Source organism: Micromys minutus (assembly GCF_963924665.1).
Source record: "Micromys minutus genome assembly, chromosome: 12".
NCBI classification, from domain to species: Eukaryota; Metazoa; Chordata; class Mammalia; order Rodentia; family Muridae; genus Micromys; species Micromys minutus.
Genome location: NC_137981.1, coordinates 28,740,839 through 28,755,061, shown reverse-complemented (window position 1 = coordinate 28,755,061; position 14,223 = coordinate 28,740,839). Strand labels below are relative to the sequence as shown.

The window sequence follows — 14,223 nt, the reverse complement described above, 5'->3', positions numbered from 1 at the left end:
CTTGGGATGAGCTCACATTAGATGAATTCCACAGACACGTTTGTCTCACCTGTGTTCTAACACAAAATAATAAATGTCTTTACAATATTATGAGGATTTGTGTGTGTTTGCAAATTCAAATCTTATGGTTGTCAAATATGAAGTTTATAGATGCCAGTGTTGTGTTGCAAATATGACTAGTTTGAGTTCACTTTGACCTAAAGAACTGTGTCAAGTGGTGTGTTCCTAAAATTCCAGCCAAGTGGGAAGCTGAGGCAGTTTTAATAGTTTGAGGCTAAATAGTTAACTAACCTGGATGCTCCCAGAGACTGAACCACTAACCAAAGAGTGAGCAGGGACTGAACTGACCCCCCTCCCCATACATATATATAGCAGATGTGCAGCTTGGTCTTCATACTGGTCCCCAGCAACTGGAGCAGGGGCTGTCCCTGAACCCATTGTATGTCTGTGTATCCTTTTCCCCTAACTGGGCCCCCTTGTCTGGCCTTAGTGGGAGAGGATGCATCTGCAAGTGCAATTCGGCAGTGACTTGATATGTAGGGGTGGGAGAGATACTCAGAGGGGCTCCCTCTTCTCTGAACGAAGGATATGTATGAGAGGGTGCTGGGGGGTGATAATTGGGATTTAAAATGAATACATCTTTTTAAGTTTAAAGCTAGCATGAAATGTATAATGAGACCTGGTCTCTTCTTTCCCTGAAAAAGAAACGAAAAAAAAAATCACATTCTTTTTGCTTTGAATATAACAATGTACTTTAGCAATGGATTTCATAAAGTTTCTCAGTTTGCTGGTTGAAGAACAGACTGACCTTGTAACTGGGCACTTTAGCTTATTGAGCATACCTGCTTTTGTCTTCCAGCAATATCCAGACTATTATGCAATAATTAAGGAGCCTATAGATCTCAAGACCATTGCTCAGAGGATACAGGTATGAAGGTGGACATCTGTAATCATGTGGTTTAGAGTGGATTGACTTATGTACTTTCTTAGGAGCTTTTAGAATTAAAGTAGTAGATAATTCTTTTCTTCTAGTTGTAGTTTTTTTATTGTATTTTAGGATAAGAGTATAGCTTAAGTTCAAGATCTTAGGTTCAATCTCTTGCCAAAAAAAAAAAAAAAAAATGAATGGATAGATAAATAGCTACGTAAGTGGGGCTGATTATAGACAGTTCTGATTGTGAAAGGCACAGTGACAATAACCCACATTTAAATAGCTGTAGGATATCTTAGAATGAAAGCTTCTTAGGATATTTAAGTATAAGTTTAATGAAAACAGGTACTTGTCTATATGCTCTTTACCTGGTCTATATGTCTCCTTTCTTTCTAAATACTCCCTGGAAAACAGGCAGAACTCAAGAGTTGTAGGAAACACTTGAGATTATGTACAACTTTCTCTGGTAATTTGCCATTTCTACTGTTGTTTGCTAACCAGGGTAGCTTTCTGGCCTGTTGCTAAACTTCTTCACAGAAGTAGAGATGAATACTGGGGTATTCTTGACTTTGATCACTTGGGCTCTAAATTGTGAATTAGCTGGCCTATGGTTATTTTCCTTTGCCTTGCAGCTAAAGTGTTGGCAAAGCAACCATCTGCCAGTGTTCGGTCTCATGGTCCTACCCATCGTCTCTTAAGAGTCCTTCCAATAAGATGGATGTTCAAATACTGCCTTGCCCACTAGCTATTCTTTGTCTGGCTGTCTCAATTCTGCCTCATTCATCTTTTTCTTGTTTGTGCAGCCTGTGCTATATATATATGTGTGTATATAGGCTACTCTTCTCATTCTCGCTGCACTTAATCTTATTTCTCCCTTCCTTGGATCGTACCTTGTTTATTTCTGAGTACCAGTCATTAGTCATATGCACTTCTCAGCTGGTGTATATGTTCCTTTGTTTTGTAAATTTGAAGCAGTTATATGAGTATCCTTGCATTATTTTGGACTGACTGAGCTTTAATGTGCTCAGGCACACAGTAGAACTGATTTTGTACTTACCTCGGTGGTCTTTTAAATAAAGTGCTACTTTACCCTGCTAAGTCTACTTTAACGAGTCAATATCCATGTAGCATTTATTGTTTAGCTAAATAAAAATTACCTTACTTGATTTTTTTAAAAATTGTAAGTTGTTTTATGAAAATAATACCAGATTCTGGATTTTTACGTGTTACAAAATATACCTGTAAATAAGTACTAGTAATTATCTGTAAAAAGGAAAATACCTTTAGGTGTTGTTCACAAGTGTACTTTCCAGTGATAATTTAGACTATAATGATGCTTTAAAATGCTTAGTCTTTTTCTATAACGGTTATATTGACTAACTCTTACTAAGAAGAATTGCTGTTTATTGTTTACTCTAGAATGGAAACTACAAAAGTATACACGCAATGGCCAAAGATATAGATCTTCTAGCAAAAAATGCCAAAACATATAATGAGCCTGGGTCTCAAGTATTCAAGGTTAGTTTTTGTTATTGTTGTTTTCATCAGTGAGTGTAAAAACTAGTTTAGGGCCAATGTTTCTTAGAATCTTAAATTCCATTTGTTAAAATAGAGGACATGGCAGTTTAGTATTCACAGAGTTGTGTAGCCATTACACCAGTCACTTTCCATTTCCCTACAACTTCCCAAGCCCTAGACAACACACATCTAGTTCTCTGTCTCTACATTTGTCTATTCTGAAAATTTCTTATAAATGGCATCATATAACATGGATTTGTATAGCATACTGTTTTAAAATTTGTATGTACTTGGCCTTCTTTTTTTCTTCTCATTAATAGTATATCTTAAGGATGTCACCATGTGTTTTTTAAATCAGTTATTACACATTCTAGTTGTCTTCATTTTTAGCTCTTATGAACATACTATTAGGAACCTTCACATATATAAGGTCTTTTGTGGACATACATTTTCATATTATTTGAGTATATTCTTAGGAATATAATTGCTTGGGCATACATTAACTATGTATTTTATCTTACTGAGGAATTGGCAAAATCTTCCAGAGTAACCATAGCATTTTATATTCCCACCAGCAGTCAAATAATGTTGCAATTTGTCTTCCTTGTCACCAAATACCTGCTTTTTAGTTTTGTTTTTATTGTGGCCATCCTAGGGAATGTCACAGTATGTTACAGTTTTAATTTGCCTTTCATTACTATAGTTAATAATGTCGAACATCTTTTTATGTGCATAGTGGCTATTTGTGTATGATACTGTCCTCTTTGGTGAGATGCCTATTTTGATCCTTAGCCCATGTTTAAATTAGGTTACTTCTCTTTTCATTGTCATTTTAATAATTACTTATATACTGATGATATCATATCCTTATCAGTTGACTTTTAAAATACAGTCTCTCATTCTCTTGTCTTCTTACTTCACAGTAATTTATTTTGAAATTATTTTATTAATTTTGAAGAATTCTAGTTTACCTACCTTTTTATGTGCTTAAATTTTCAGCTATCATAGCAAAAAAATTATTATTAAAAATATTTCCACCTATATTTTCTTCTAAGAATTTTATAGGTTTAGGTCTTACATTTAGATCTTGAATCCAAGTTGAATTAGTTTTTGTATATGTTAAGTAGTAATCCAAATACGTTATTTTACATGGGTTGTTCTCCCAACACTACTTTAAAAGTTATTATTTCTTGAATCATGTTGGCATCCTTATTGAAAATCAGTTAGCCATAGATACAAATGTTTATTTCTATATTCACAATTGTCTTCTGTTCATTTAAACATACAGTTTTTTTGTAAGTATTTAGTCCTTACACTTAAAAGTAAATACAAAAAGCATCCTTTGCAGTGTACATAATATAAAATAACTGGTTGCTTTGCAGGTGTCCCCTGGACACTTTCTGGTCTAATAATGACTAGTTGCTTGTAGAAATGTCTTTGATTAATCATTGAGAATTGAGGAAAGGGTACTCAGAAAGTCTTTTGCTAGTAAATTCATTAAATTTTCTGAATACAGGCCAAAATATTGAAAATTGATGTTGATACTTATTAAACTTTTCTTTACATTTATTTGGTGCTGAACTTACTCCTGTGCCATACGTTTTAATTTTGTCTGGAATATCTTTTTCTTTGTACAGTCCCTCTGTAGGAATAGTTTTTGGTTCTGTCCAGTGAGGATCATCACAGTGTGGCAGGGGAAGCTCAGATATGAGTTAATCCACCACAGACATTCTCTGTTAATCCAGCAACACATCTGGGGTGCTGTGTTCACCTAGATTTGTTTAATGACTACAGACTCTATATCTAAACTTGTAGTTCAGCATTGCTCTCTTATTTTTAATCATGTGCAGCAAAAATTCAGCATGTTTTGTGGTGTTATTCATCTTGTGCCACAGTATTTGGTCTGGGCATAGTTCCTGGTTCCACCATCATACTGCAGGGATGCTACACATTGCTTCTTTAAAGTTACATCTTTCAGCTACTTAATGGCTTTTCAGATATGTATAACCCCCATGGCCCAGGCAGTTTCACAAATGTCACCCCTCCAAGCTCCCCAGTGTGCTATGTAAGGGAGGTAGTATCTGTAACATTGTTTTCTTTTATTATTTTATTTTATAAGTGTGTTTTGCCTGAGTGTATTTACACCATGTGTCTACCATGCCTGGGAAGTTCAGACCTCTGGAACTGGAGTTACATACAAATAGTTAATGAACTGCCACATGGGTGCTGGGAATCAAACCCATGTTCTTTGTAAGCACATCCAGTGCTCTTAACTGCTAAGCCATCTCTCCAGCCCTTCCTGGGTGTCTCTAAAATAAACATGAAAATCTGAACCTCTTGGTTTGTGTGATTTTTGTATGGCTTGCTTTCTCAATCAAGAGAGTAGCAAGCAGTGTTTACAAGTTACCCATCTCTGGTCACTTTTCTTTTGCATTTTCCCTGAACTATGTTGTTTTTATCTATTTTTTATGAAGCAAATTGGAGCTTATTGAGAATATTATTACAAAGATAATGTGCTTAGTAAAAGGAGAGTAAGCTCCCAAGAACATGGGTCTGCTTCTCAACAGAGAGTCAACCTGAACTAAGTCTAAAGCAAAGGAAACTTTGGATCTAATGTGATAAGTTACTATTAATTTAAGCAAATACATATGTGTGCATTTTTTAAAATTGAAGAATTAAATCTTTGTTTGCAGTTTTAGATAATTTTATATAAATAGAATTCATTATTTTTTGCCATTAAATCTAGTGTGCCCCTTAATTGCCAAATTATAAAAGAACCAGCAGCCTTTTAACCTTGAACTTAATTAGTAATAACTTTTGAAGATAATTTGGAAGTTTCTGGGAAGGTATTTAGGGATGCAGGTTTATGGCTAATGAGCAGAAATCTGCTCCAAATGAAAGAACGACATGAAAGCCAGCATGAGTCAGGATATTGTTCACTCTTTTTTCTTGCACCATTTTATTTATTTATTTATTTATTTATTTATTTATTTATTTATTTATTTATTTATCTATCTATCTTTTGCTTGTTTGTTTGTTCATTCATTTTGGGTGTGTGTAGACCTAAATATGTGGAGGTAAGAGAATCATGTCTCTCTCCACCATATGGGTTTTAGTGATTGAACTCGGGTTATCAGACTTGGTGAAAAGTGCTTCTACCCACTGAGCTATCTTCTGAGTCTTTTTCTAAGCAAAGTAATTTTATCTTGCTAGGATGCCAATTCTATTAAAAAAATCTTTTATATGAAAAAGGCGGAAATTGAACATCATGAAATGACTAAATCAAGTCTTCGAATAAGGTAAGTTTAAGATATCTAAGATCCTTGTGCCTATGTGCTGAACTTTTAGCTAGTAAAATTAATACACTAGAAAATAAGATTAATTTACAGTTGACGTATGATTCTGAAAACAGCAGGTGTTCTTAGCTGCTTCATTATAGCTGAAGAAAGTTATTTGAAAAGATGATAGACATATATATTGTATATTAAATATAATACTGTGTATTTATGTTTACAATAGGACATTTAGTCAGAATATCTCAAGTCCCATTCTGGCTTTTCTTTTATTAGGACTATTTTTGAACAGGTCTTCTTAGTTCTGGGATTCCATTAATGAAATGAGAACATTGAGTGCTTTCAAATTGAGTGCTTTGTTTTAAAAAGGTGTCTTCTGACTTTGCAGTAAACATAGCTCATGAAGACTAGTCCTGCCCATCTCTTAAGTGTCCCCAGATCTTCACACAGAACTTGCTGCATAATAGATGCTCAGAAATACTGCATTACTTCTCTTATCAGAAAATAGACCCCCCCCCCCCAACATTCTGATTATTCGTTATTCAGTCTATGAGGGTTTTTTTTTTTTATTTTATCTTTGGATAGGACTGCATCAAATTTGGCTGCAGCCAGGCTGACAGGTCCTACGCACAATAAAAGCAGCCTTGGTGAAGAAAGAAACCCCACTAGCAAGTGTTACCGGTGAGAGTAAGAGGGTAGTCTGAAAGCTGATTCATGCTCATGACAATAGGCATGCTAACCAGAGGCTGTCTTAAAGTATTACCTCTAGATTTTAAGAAGGACAAGTCAAATACTTTACTTAAAAAGGTTGAGGCACGAGTTGGGCATAGTGACATATACCCATAATTCCAGCACTTGAAAAACTGAGGCAGGAAGATGTAGTACAAGGCTAGTCTGGGTCACATAGCCAGGTCCCGTCACAGAAGTAACCACAAGTAAGTTAAGGTTCCTCTCCTCACAAAAAACACGTAAGCATTTTTGAGTAGTGTTTAATGTTACAAATAACATGGTATCAAATACTTGTTTATACTAAATAAATATTGTATTCATAATAGAACTTGTTACTGTAAAACATGAGCGTTTTAGAAGAGAATAATGAAATCTTTACTCTGCATAAAATATGGAGTAATGTACCTCATTTAAGTGAAAAACAAACTGTAGTACTCTACTCCATCTCTCTGCTACCGTTTTCTCTTGTTTAAAGTTTTATTTTATGTATATGAGTGTTTTGCCTGCATGTGTGTCTGTACCATATGAGTGCACTGCCCGTGAAGGCCAGAGAGGGTGTCAGATCTATTGGCACTGAAGTTACAGATAACTGTGAGCTGTCCTTTGGGTGATAGGAATCACACTCAGTTCTCTGAATGGGCAGCCAGTGTTCTTAATTGCTGAGCCATCTCTTCAGCCTCAACTTTTCTTTGTTGAGAAGAACAAAAATCTCACTTTTCTTTGCTGAGACTATGAGGAATATTATAAATTAAGGAGGCAGTTAATAAGAATTATGTTTTCTTGAGAAAGTATTAGCACGTTTTAACGGTTTCTATTTCATTAAGGTATGCAAATCATAACTTCATTCTGTCTTCTAATTGCTTATTTTTTCCTTGTAGTAATAAAAGAGCAGTCCAAGGGGGTCGCTTGTCAGCAATTACCATGGCACTTCAATATGGCTCAGAGAGTGAAGAGGATGCTGCTTTAGCTGGTAGGCATTTTTAGATTGTGTTTCTTCTGGCTGAGGAAAATTTCACAGACTTTTGGTCTTGGAGTTGTTTAGGTTTTGGATTTTTGGATATTTTCTTTATTTACATATCAAATGTCATCCCGTTTCCGGTTTCCCCTCCAGAATCCCCTATCCCATCCCCCTCTCACTACGTCTGTGAGAGTGCCTCCCCACCAACCTACCCACTCCCCCAACTCTCCCTCCCTCCCATCTCTCTGCCCTGGCGTTTCCCTACACTGGGGTATCCAGCCTTCACAGGATCAAGGGTCTTTCCTCATTATAAGGCCATCTTCTGCTACATTTGTTGCTGGAGCCATGGATCCCTCCATGTGTACTCTTTGGTTGGTGGTGGGTGCTCTGGGGGGGGGGGGGTGTGGTTGGTTAAGAAATGTTATTTTGTTGCATTTGATGCAATCTTGGGTAAGTAAAATTGTCAAAGGCAAATTGCTTTGTGTTAATGAACATAATTGGATAAACAGGAAATGTGAACATAAAAGAGTAGAAAAAAATATGTATCAGGTCCGAGACTAGACAGATGACTCTACCATAATATGGGTTCAGTTTCCATCATCCACATGGCACTTAACAACCCTTTGAATTCCAAGAGACCTGGCACCCTCTTCAGGCTTCCATAGGCACTGCGTGCATATGCTGAACTTAGGTGCAAGTAAAGCACTCACACATAAAATAAAAATAACTTTAGTTTTTAAAGAAAATGGATCAAGCAAATAATAACCAAAAAGAAACGAATCACCAAATAGTAAAGAGTTACTGTAGCTATATTGACTTCTGATAAAGTGAACTCTCAAGTATAGATACTGATAAATAAAAGTGTTATGCCATAGTCATAAAGGTTTGTTTCCTTGGGAAGGTATAACAGAAGAGCTCCAAGTACGTAAGACAACAACCACAAAACAGATGGATCTTTGTGGGAAATGTGAAAATACTGTCTTGGAAGTTAAAGGGCCCCTCTCACAAATTGCTAAATAAGCAGATTCATTTACTGTGGTGCCAGCAGTGTACTAGGCATTGAACCCAGAGCTACATTCATTCTAGACAAAGCCCCGGCACTGAGAAACATCCATAGCCTTTGTACAGACTTCTTTGTGTTATTTTGTTGAAGCAAGTTACCACAAGTTTACTGACTTAGAGCAACATAAATATATTTTCTTGTAGTTGTGGAGCTCAGATATGTGGAGCTCAGAGTCAAGATAGGCCATTTAAATAAAGGAAAGTCATTTTCTTGTTTTCTCTGGCTTCTAGAAACCACCTGTATCTCTTGGCTCATAGTCCTTTCTTACAAGTTCAAGTTAAAGCCTTAGTAGTTATTATCCTTTCTTCCTGACTCTTTTCTTTGTAGTGGCCTTTTCCTTCTTTTTTTCTTAATTTAGATTTATTTATTTTACATATATGAGTAGTACACTTGTCACTCTTCAGACACACTAGGAGAAGGCATCAGATCTCATCACAGATGGTTGTGAGCCACCATATGGTTGCTGAGAATTGAACTCAGGACCTCTGGAAGAGTAGTCAGTGCTCTTAACCACTGAGCCATCTCTCCAGCCCCACATCCTTGTCATTATTTTTAAATGCCTACTTAATCAATTTTCATCTTCTGAAGTCAAGATTATCACTAACATTTGCAAAGTTCTATGTCTATATATGACATAGATAATATTCACAGGTTCTTTGAATTTGAACATTGATATGTTCTAGTGCTTCTTAAACAACTTACTATAGCAAGCTTGATATATATATTCAACACTTCAAAATATATATTTCTCCCAAGTTCACATTTATCAAAATTGACTATCTACTGAGCTTGAAATAAATTTCAGTAAATTTAAATGTTTCAGAATTATACACCATATCTTTCTGATAATATAAGAAAGATGCCAACTAATAAAGAAAAAATGAAGTTTAAAAATCTTACTGGGGACCAGGCATGTAGCTCGGCTGGTAGAAGCATTTGCCATACAGGCATAAAACCCTGGTTTTGGTTCCCAGTACCTCATAAAGCTGACTGTGGTAGTACATGTAATTTGAGCACTCTGGGTGTAAAGCTGAAGGAGCAGGAAGTTAAGATGAACCTCAGCTTTAAAAGAAACCCTTTTCTAGTCTCTTAAGGCACTTGCACACGTACACACACCCGTATATGTGTACAGGTAAATTTTTAGAGAAATGAGCAACATAGGTTTTATATTTCTATAAAAATCACTATTTGTTGTGTTCTGGTATTTTTATGACTTAGCTTCTACCTGAACATTTCCTCATTAAGGGATTGTTTCTCTGATGTTATAGATGAATAGGTAAAGTCGAATATGAGACTGAATTATGTGTGAGAGTGTCAACCTAATCTAAATGTATACTGTGGTAAATGTGTTGGTCTTCTATTTTTTCAACAAGACAATAAAATTTTGGCTTAACTCACACTTTTGGAAATTCTAGTCTGTGATAAGTTAGACCTGTTTCTCCTAGTCTTGTGGCAAGGTAGTATTTATTATATATACTTGGAGCTGTGGTAGAGCAAAACCTTTTACCTAGTGTAGGGGAAGTGAAATGAAAACAGAAGCAGGTTTCATTACCTCCTTAAGATGCATCACCATCTCCCACCCCATGCCTACGACTCCCACTAAAACACACCTTTAGTTTCTCCCACCTCTCAGTAATGCCACTCTGAGGAAGAAGCTTTTATTAAATACGGATCTTTTGGGTGGGGCATGATGACAGATCCTAGCTATAGCAATGAGCCTCATGCTTTTGTTTTAGTTGTGAGATTGCTGATTAACTACTAGTTCCTTTTGGCTAAACATAGCAGGAAATCTAAAGAAAATACATTTTAAAAATAAGCAATTTTTCGGTTTTTTTAACTGAGTATAACTTTTTAATATTTCTAGATATTTTCTACATATAATTATACTAAATATTTTTTAGATTTTTTTTTATTTATGTAGCTGTGTGAATGTATAGTGCATATATGCTATGTATATGAAGGAGACCAGAAATCAGATCCTCTGGAGCTGTATGTAGTAAAGGTTATCAGCTGCCCAATGTGGGTTCTGGGAAACAAATTCACATTCTCTGGAACAGCAGCAAGCATTCTTAACTGAGCTGTCTCTCTAGTACCTACTCTAATTTTGTTTAACATTATCTTTAAGGAAAACTACAAATCTTTTAAAATCATTTTCAAAGCTGTGTATAGTAGTATGTGCTTATAATCCTAGTACTTAGGAGGTAGGTACTTTTTCTGTAAGTTGGAAGCCAACCAAGTCTATACAGTGAAACCATTAATCCAGAAAAACCTAACTACACAAATAAGTAAAACTTTTTAGCTGAGCATAACTGAGCTTGCTTATAGTCCAGCACCCAAAAGACTAAAGCAGGATGATTTCTGAGAGTTACAGATTAGCTTGTGCCATAGTATAGGACCCATTTATAAGCAAACAAAGATAAACAGGTTTAAAGTATTGGTTCTAGACTGGAGCAATAGCTTAGTGTTTAAGAGCACTGACTACTTTTGTAGATGATCCAGCTTCTATTTCCAGCACCCACAAGGCAGCTGACAAGTCTGTAACTCCAGACCAAGAGGATCCAATGCCCTTTACTGACCAGTGGGCACCAGGCACCCATGCATATATGGAGGCAAAATATTCATACACAAAATCTTTTTAAGAATTATTAAAAATAAATGTTGATTGTTTCTTCTTTATTCACCTGTTAAATATTTTTTTTTCCTCAGCTGCACTTAAATATGTTTTTTTTTTTTTTTTCCTCAGCTGCACGTTATGAAGAAGGGGAATCTGAAGCAGAGAGCATCACTTCCTTTATGGATGTTTCAAATCCTTTTCATCAGCTTTATGACTCTGTTAGGAGCTGTCGAAATAACCAAGGGCAGCTAATAGCTGAACCTTTTTTCCATTTGCCTTCAAAGAAAAAATACCCAGATTATTATCAGCAAATTAAAATGCCCATATCACTTCAGCAAATCAGGTAAAACTATTTTTAATTACTCAGTATAGATGTGTCTTGTAGTTGAGGCTGCACATACCTATAGCTTCCTGAAATAGATAAGGACATGAATGGGTATAAAATTTTGTTTTCCTCAATATTTAAGAATCTGTCTTATAACTTAATAAAGTAAAAACAAACAAACAAAAAATAAACTTCATGGTTACACTATCATCCATTAATATTTACTTATTTAGTTAGCTTTTTAAAAAGTCTTGTATAATCAAGGCTGGTTTCAAAGCCCTCCTGATCAGCATATAGAAAGTCAGTTTGTTTGCCTTACTAAAATGATGCAGAAATGAAGGCTAACATGTTTACAATGTGTATTATCCTGTGTAGTAAGTCACTTATGCTCTTGAAATGTGATGATTGCAAGTAAGAAACTTAATTTTAAATTTTATTCAATGTGAGTGGCTGTGTGATCCAGCATGATCCTAGTAATATTTGTTAGCACAGGGAAGGGATAGAGAAGTCTTAGGCTGTGTGAGTTGTCCAGTGCTCATTTAGTGTGCCTTTGGGTTCAGTCTCCAGCCCCACCAAAAGAAAAAAAAAAGTTAGAGAAACTAGACAGTGTGGCTGCTCATGCCACTATCTATTGTACTAGGGTTTGCCATCCCCATGTGTCCCCCATGTATCCTCGTTCCTCTGCCTTCCTCCTCCAACCCTCCCCAACACCACAGTGCCATCTGGATACAGAGCAAGTTGTTGGATTCTGTTTTGTGACATGTGTACATGTAGTTGTAGAATACAGTCGCATGCATACCATAACGTGTGTAGAGATCTGAGGACAACTTTCAGGGGTCAGTTTTTTCACATTGGGATCTGGGGACTGAACTCAGGTCGTCAAACTTGGACAAGCTTTTACCCTCTTACTCATCCTGCCAGCCCAGACTTTGTGTTCTTTCTGGGTGTTCTTACCAAGTGCTGCTATATTCACCTTTTGGTTTGGCAGGAATAAGTTGAGAACATATTTTAAAGTCTGATGTTAGGCTTATGAGCTATCACTGAGAACTGAATTTGTACTTAATTGTTTTTGGTATATCCAGTAATGTTTCCCACATTTGTAATTTGTAATTTCCTTAAGCACTGCACCAAATCTGAATATCACTTCAGTAAACATAAAGTAAAACTTTACATGCAGATTAGACAGTATCATTCTAAGAAAGTTTGGGATCTCTACGTTCACTTGATGAAGCTGTTTAGCACATAGGTACTTAATAAAAAATGTAGATGTTCATATCCAAATTCATATAGAGTTAGAGCCAGCAGAGACTCTACTTTGTACAAAAAGCACCAAGTGCATCTGAGAGCTGATGATTTGTGCCACTTCCTTATAATTACTGCACTAGAAGAAAGTAGTTAACAGACACTGACCAGTCTTCCTCCTGTGAGCTCCAGCGTGAGAGGCCGCCTTCACTGCTTGTATGTCTCCTCTAAAGGCAAATATGTTATTCTGAATGCTTTTGTTCCTACAAAACCTGTGTGAACTGGAATGGACTCCTCATTTTCAGAAATCAGTAGTTCACAGTGATTGTTTATTGAGTTCATCTAATACTCTCTTTAATTTTTGTTTCTCGGGGTTTTTTTCACTGGAAACTTTCCTAGTGTATTTGTTTTCATAGTTGACTACTAAGGCCTGTAATTTATTTGGATTTTCAGGTAAACTGTGTTATTTTCTAAATTTAATAGTGTTTTAGACCTTACTTTTGAACGTGGAAGTCTATTACACGTTTAAAAAATTTACATGTTTTGCTTGAGGGTTTTTTTTTTGTTGTTGTTCTTGTTTTTTTTTTGGGGGGGGGTTGGTTTTGTTTTGTTTTGTTTGTTTGTTTGTTTTTGCTTTCGTTTTAAGTTGGACTTTCAGGAAGAATAGTTGATAATTTTTATAGTAAGAATTTTATAATGATTTATTTGTCTTTCATAGAACAAAGCTAAAGAACCAAGAATATGAAACTTTAGATCATTTGGAGTGTGATCTGAATTTAATGTTTGAAAATGCCAAACGCTATAATGTTCCCAATTCAGCCATCTACAAGCGAGTTCTAAAATTGCAGCAAGTCATGCAGGTACGTTGCTGTTTGTTATATCACTGAAATAGTTTCATGTGTTTGGTGTGTCCTTTGGAGATGTGTCCCCCATCTCCATCCCAGAAATATGAAGTCACATCTTTGTACTCCAAATACTGTTGAATGTTTTTTTAGACTTGTCAAGAGCCCTGTAGAGAAGAAATAATATTTTAAATACCATAAGTATTGAGGGAGAGAAAGCAGGGATTTGGCCCTGTGGGGAGAGCCAGTTTCAGTATTCTCAGGAAGTTACCCTTCAATTCCAGATGGTAATTATGCTGTCTGTAGTGGACCCAGCACTTAAGAGGAAGAAGAGGCCAAAGGGCCCTGATTTTTCCAGCCAGGTTGTGTTGTATAACAAAACCCTGTAATAATTTTACACACACACACACACACTCTCTCTCTCTCTCTCTTTCTCTCTTTTCACAGAATACTATTGGGTCAGGGATTTTTAGGACCAGATGGTAGGTTTGAAAAAACAGATTAACCCAGGCCAGGTGGTGCTGCTGTATGCCTTTGATCCCTGCACTCAGCAGAGATAGGCAATCTGAGTTTGGAGGCCAGCCTCTAGAGTTAGTTCCAGAACAGCCAGGCTGCTCAGAAAACAAAACAAAACAACCAACTCTCTTGAGAAACAAAAAAAGCTGAATGATGATGGCACATGTATTTAATCCCAGGAGGCAGAGACAG

General features: G+C 36.1%; 1 protein-coding gene across 12 annotated transcripts in view; it reads left to right on the top strand.

Moving 5' to 3' along the window:
* Positions 1-864: 864 nt before the first annotated feature.
* The window catches only part of PBRM1 (polybromo 1), a 70,143-nt gene continuing 56,784 nt past the window's right edge, over positions 865-14,223 (top strand). For 9 of the 12 annotated variants that reach the window (XM_080926605.1, XM_080926601.1, XM_080926604.1 and 6 more), the window contains exons 1-6: positions 865-928; positions 2,351-2,449; positions 5,663-5,748; positions 7,350-7,441; positions 11,236-11,449; positions 13,392-13,533. In XM_080926605.1, the coding sequence (XP_080782731.1) occupies positions 2,378-2,449; positions 5,663-5,748; positions 7,350-7,441; positions 11,236-11,449; positions 13,392-13,533 (606 nt within the window). In that variant the 5' untranslated portion in view covers positions 865-928; positions 2,351-2,377. Of the gene's footprint in view, positions 929-2,350; positions 2,450-5,662; positions 5,749-7,349; positions 7,442-11,235; positions 11,450-13,391; positions 13,534-14,223 lie in introns of those variants that run through there. The other 3 variants (XM_080926598.1, XM_080926597.1, XM_080926606.1) reach the window with 1 other exon arrangement.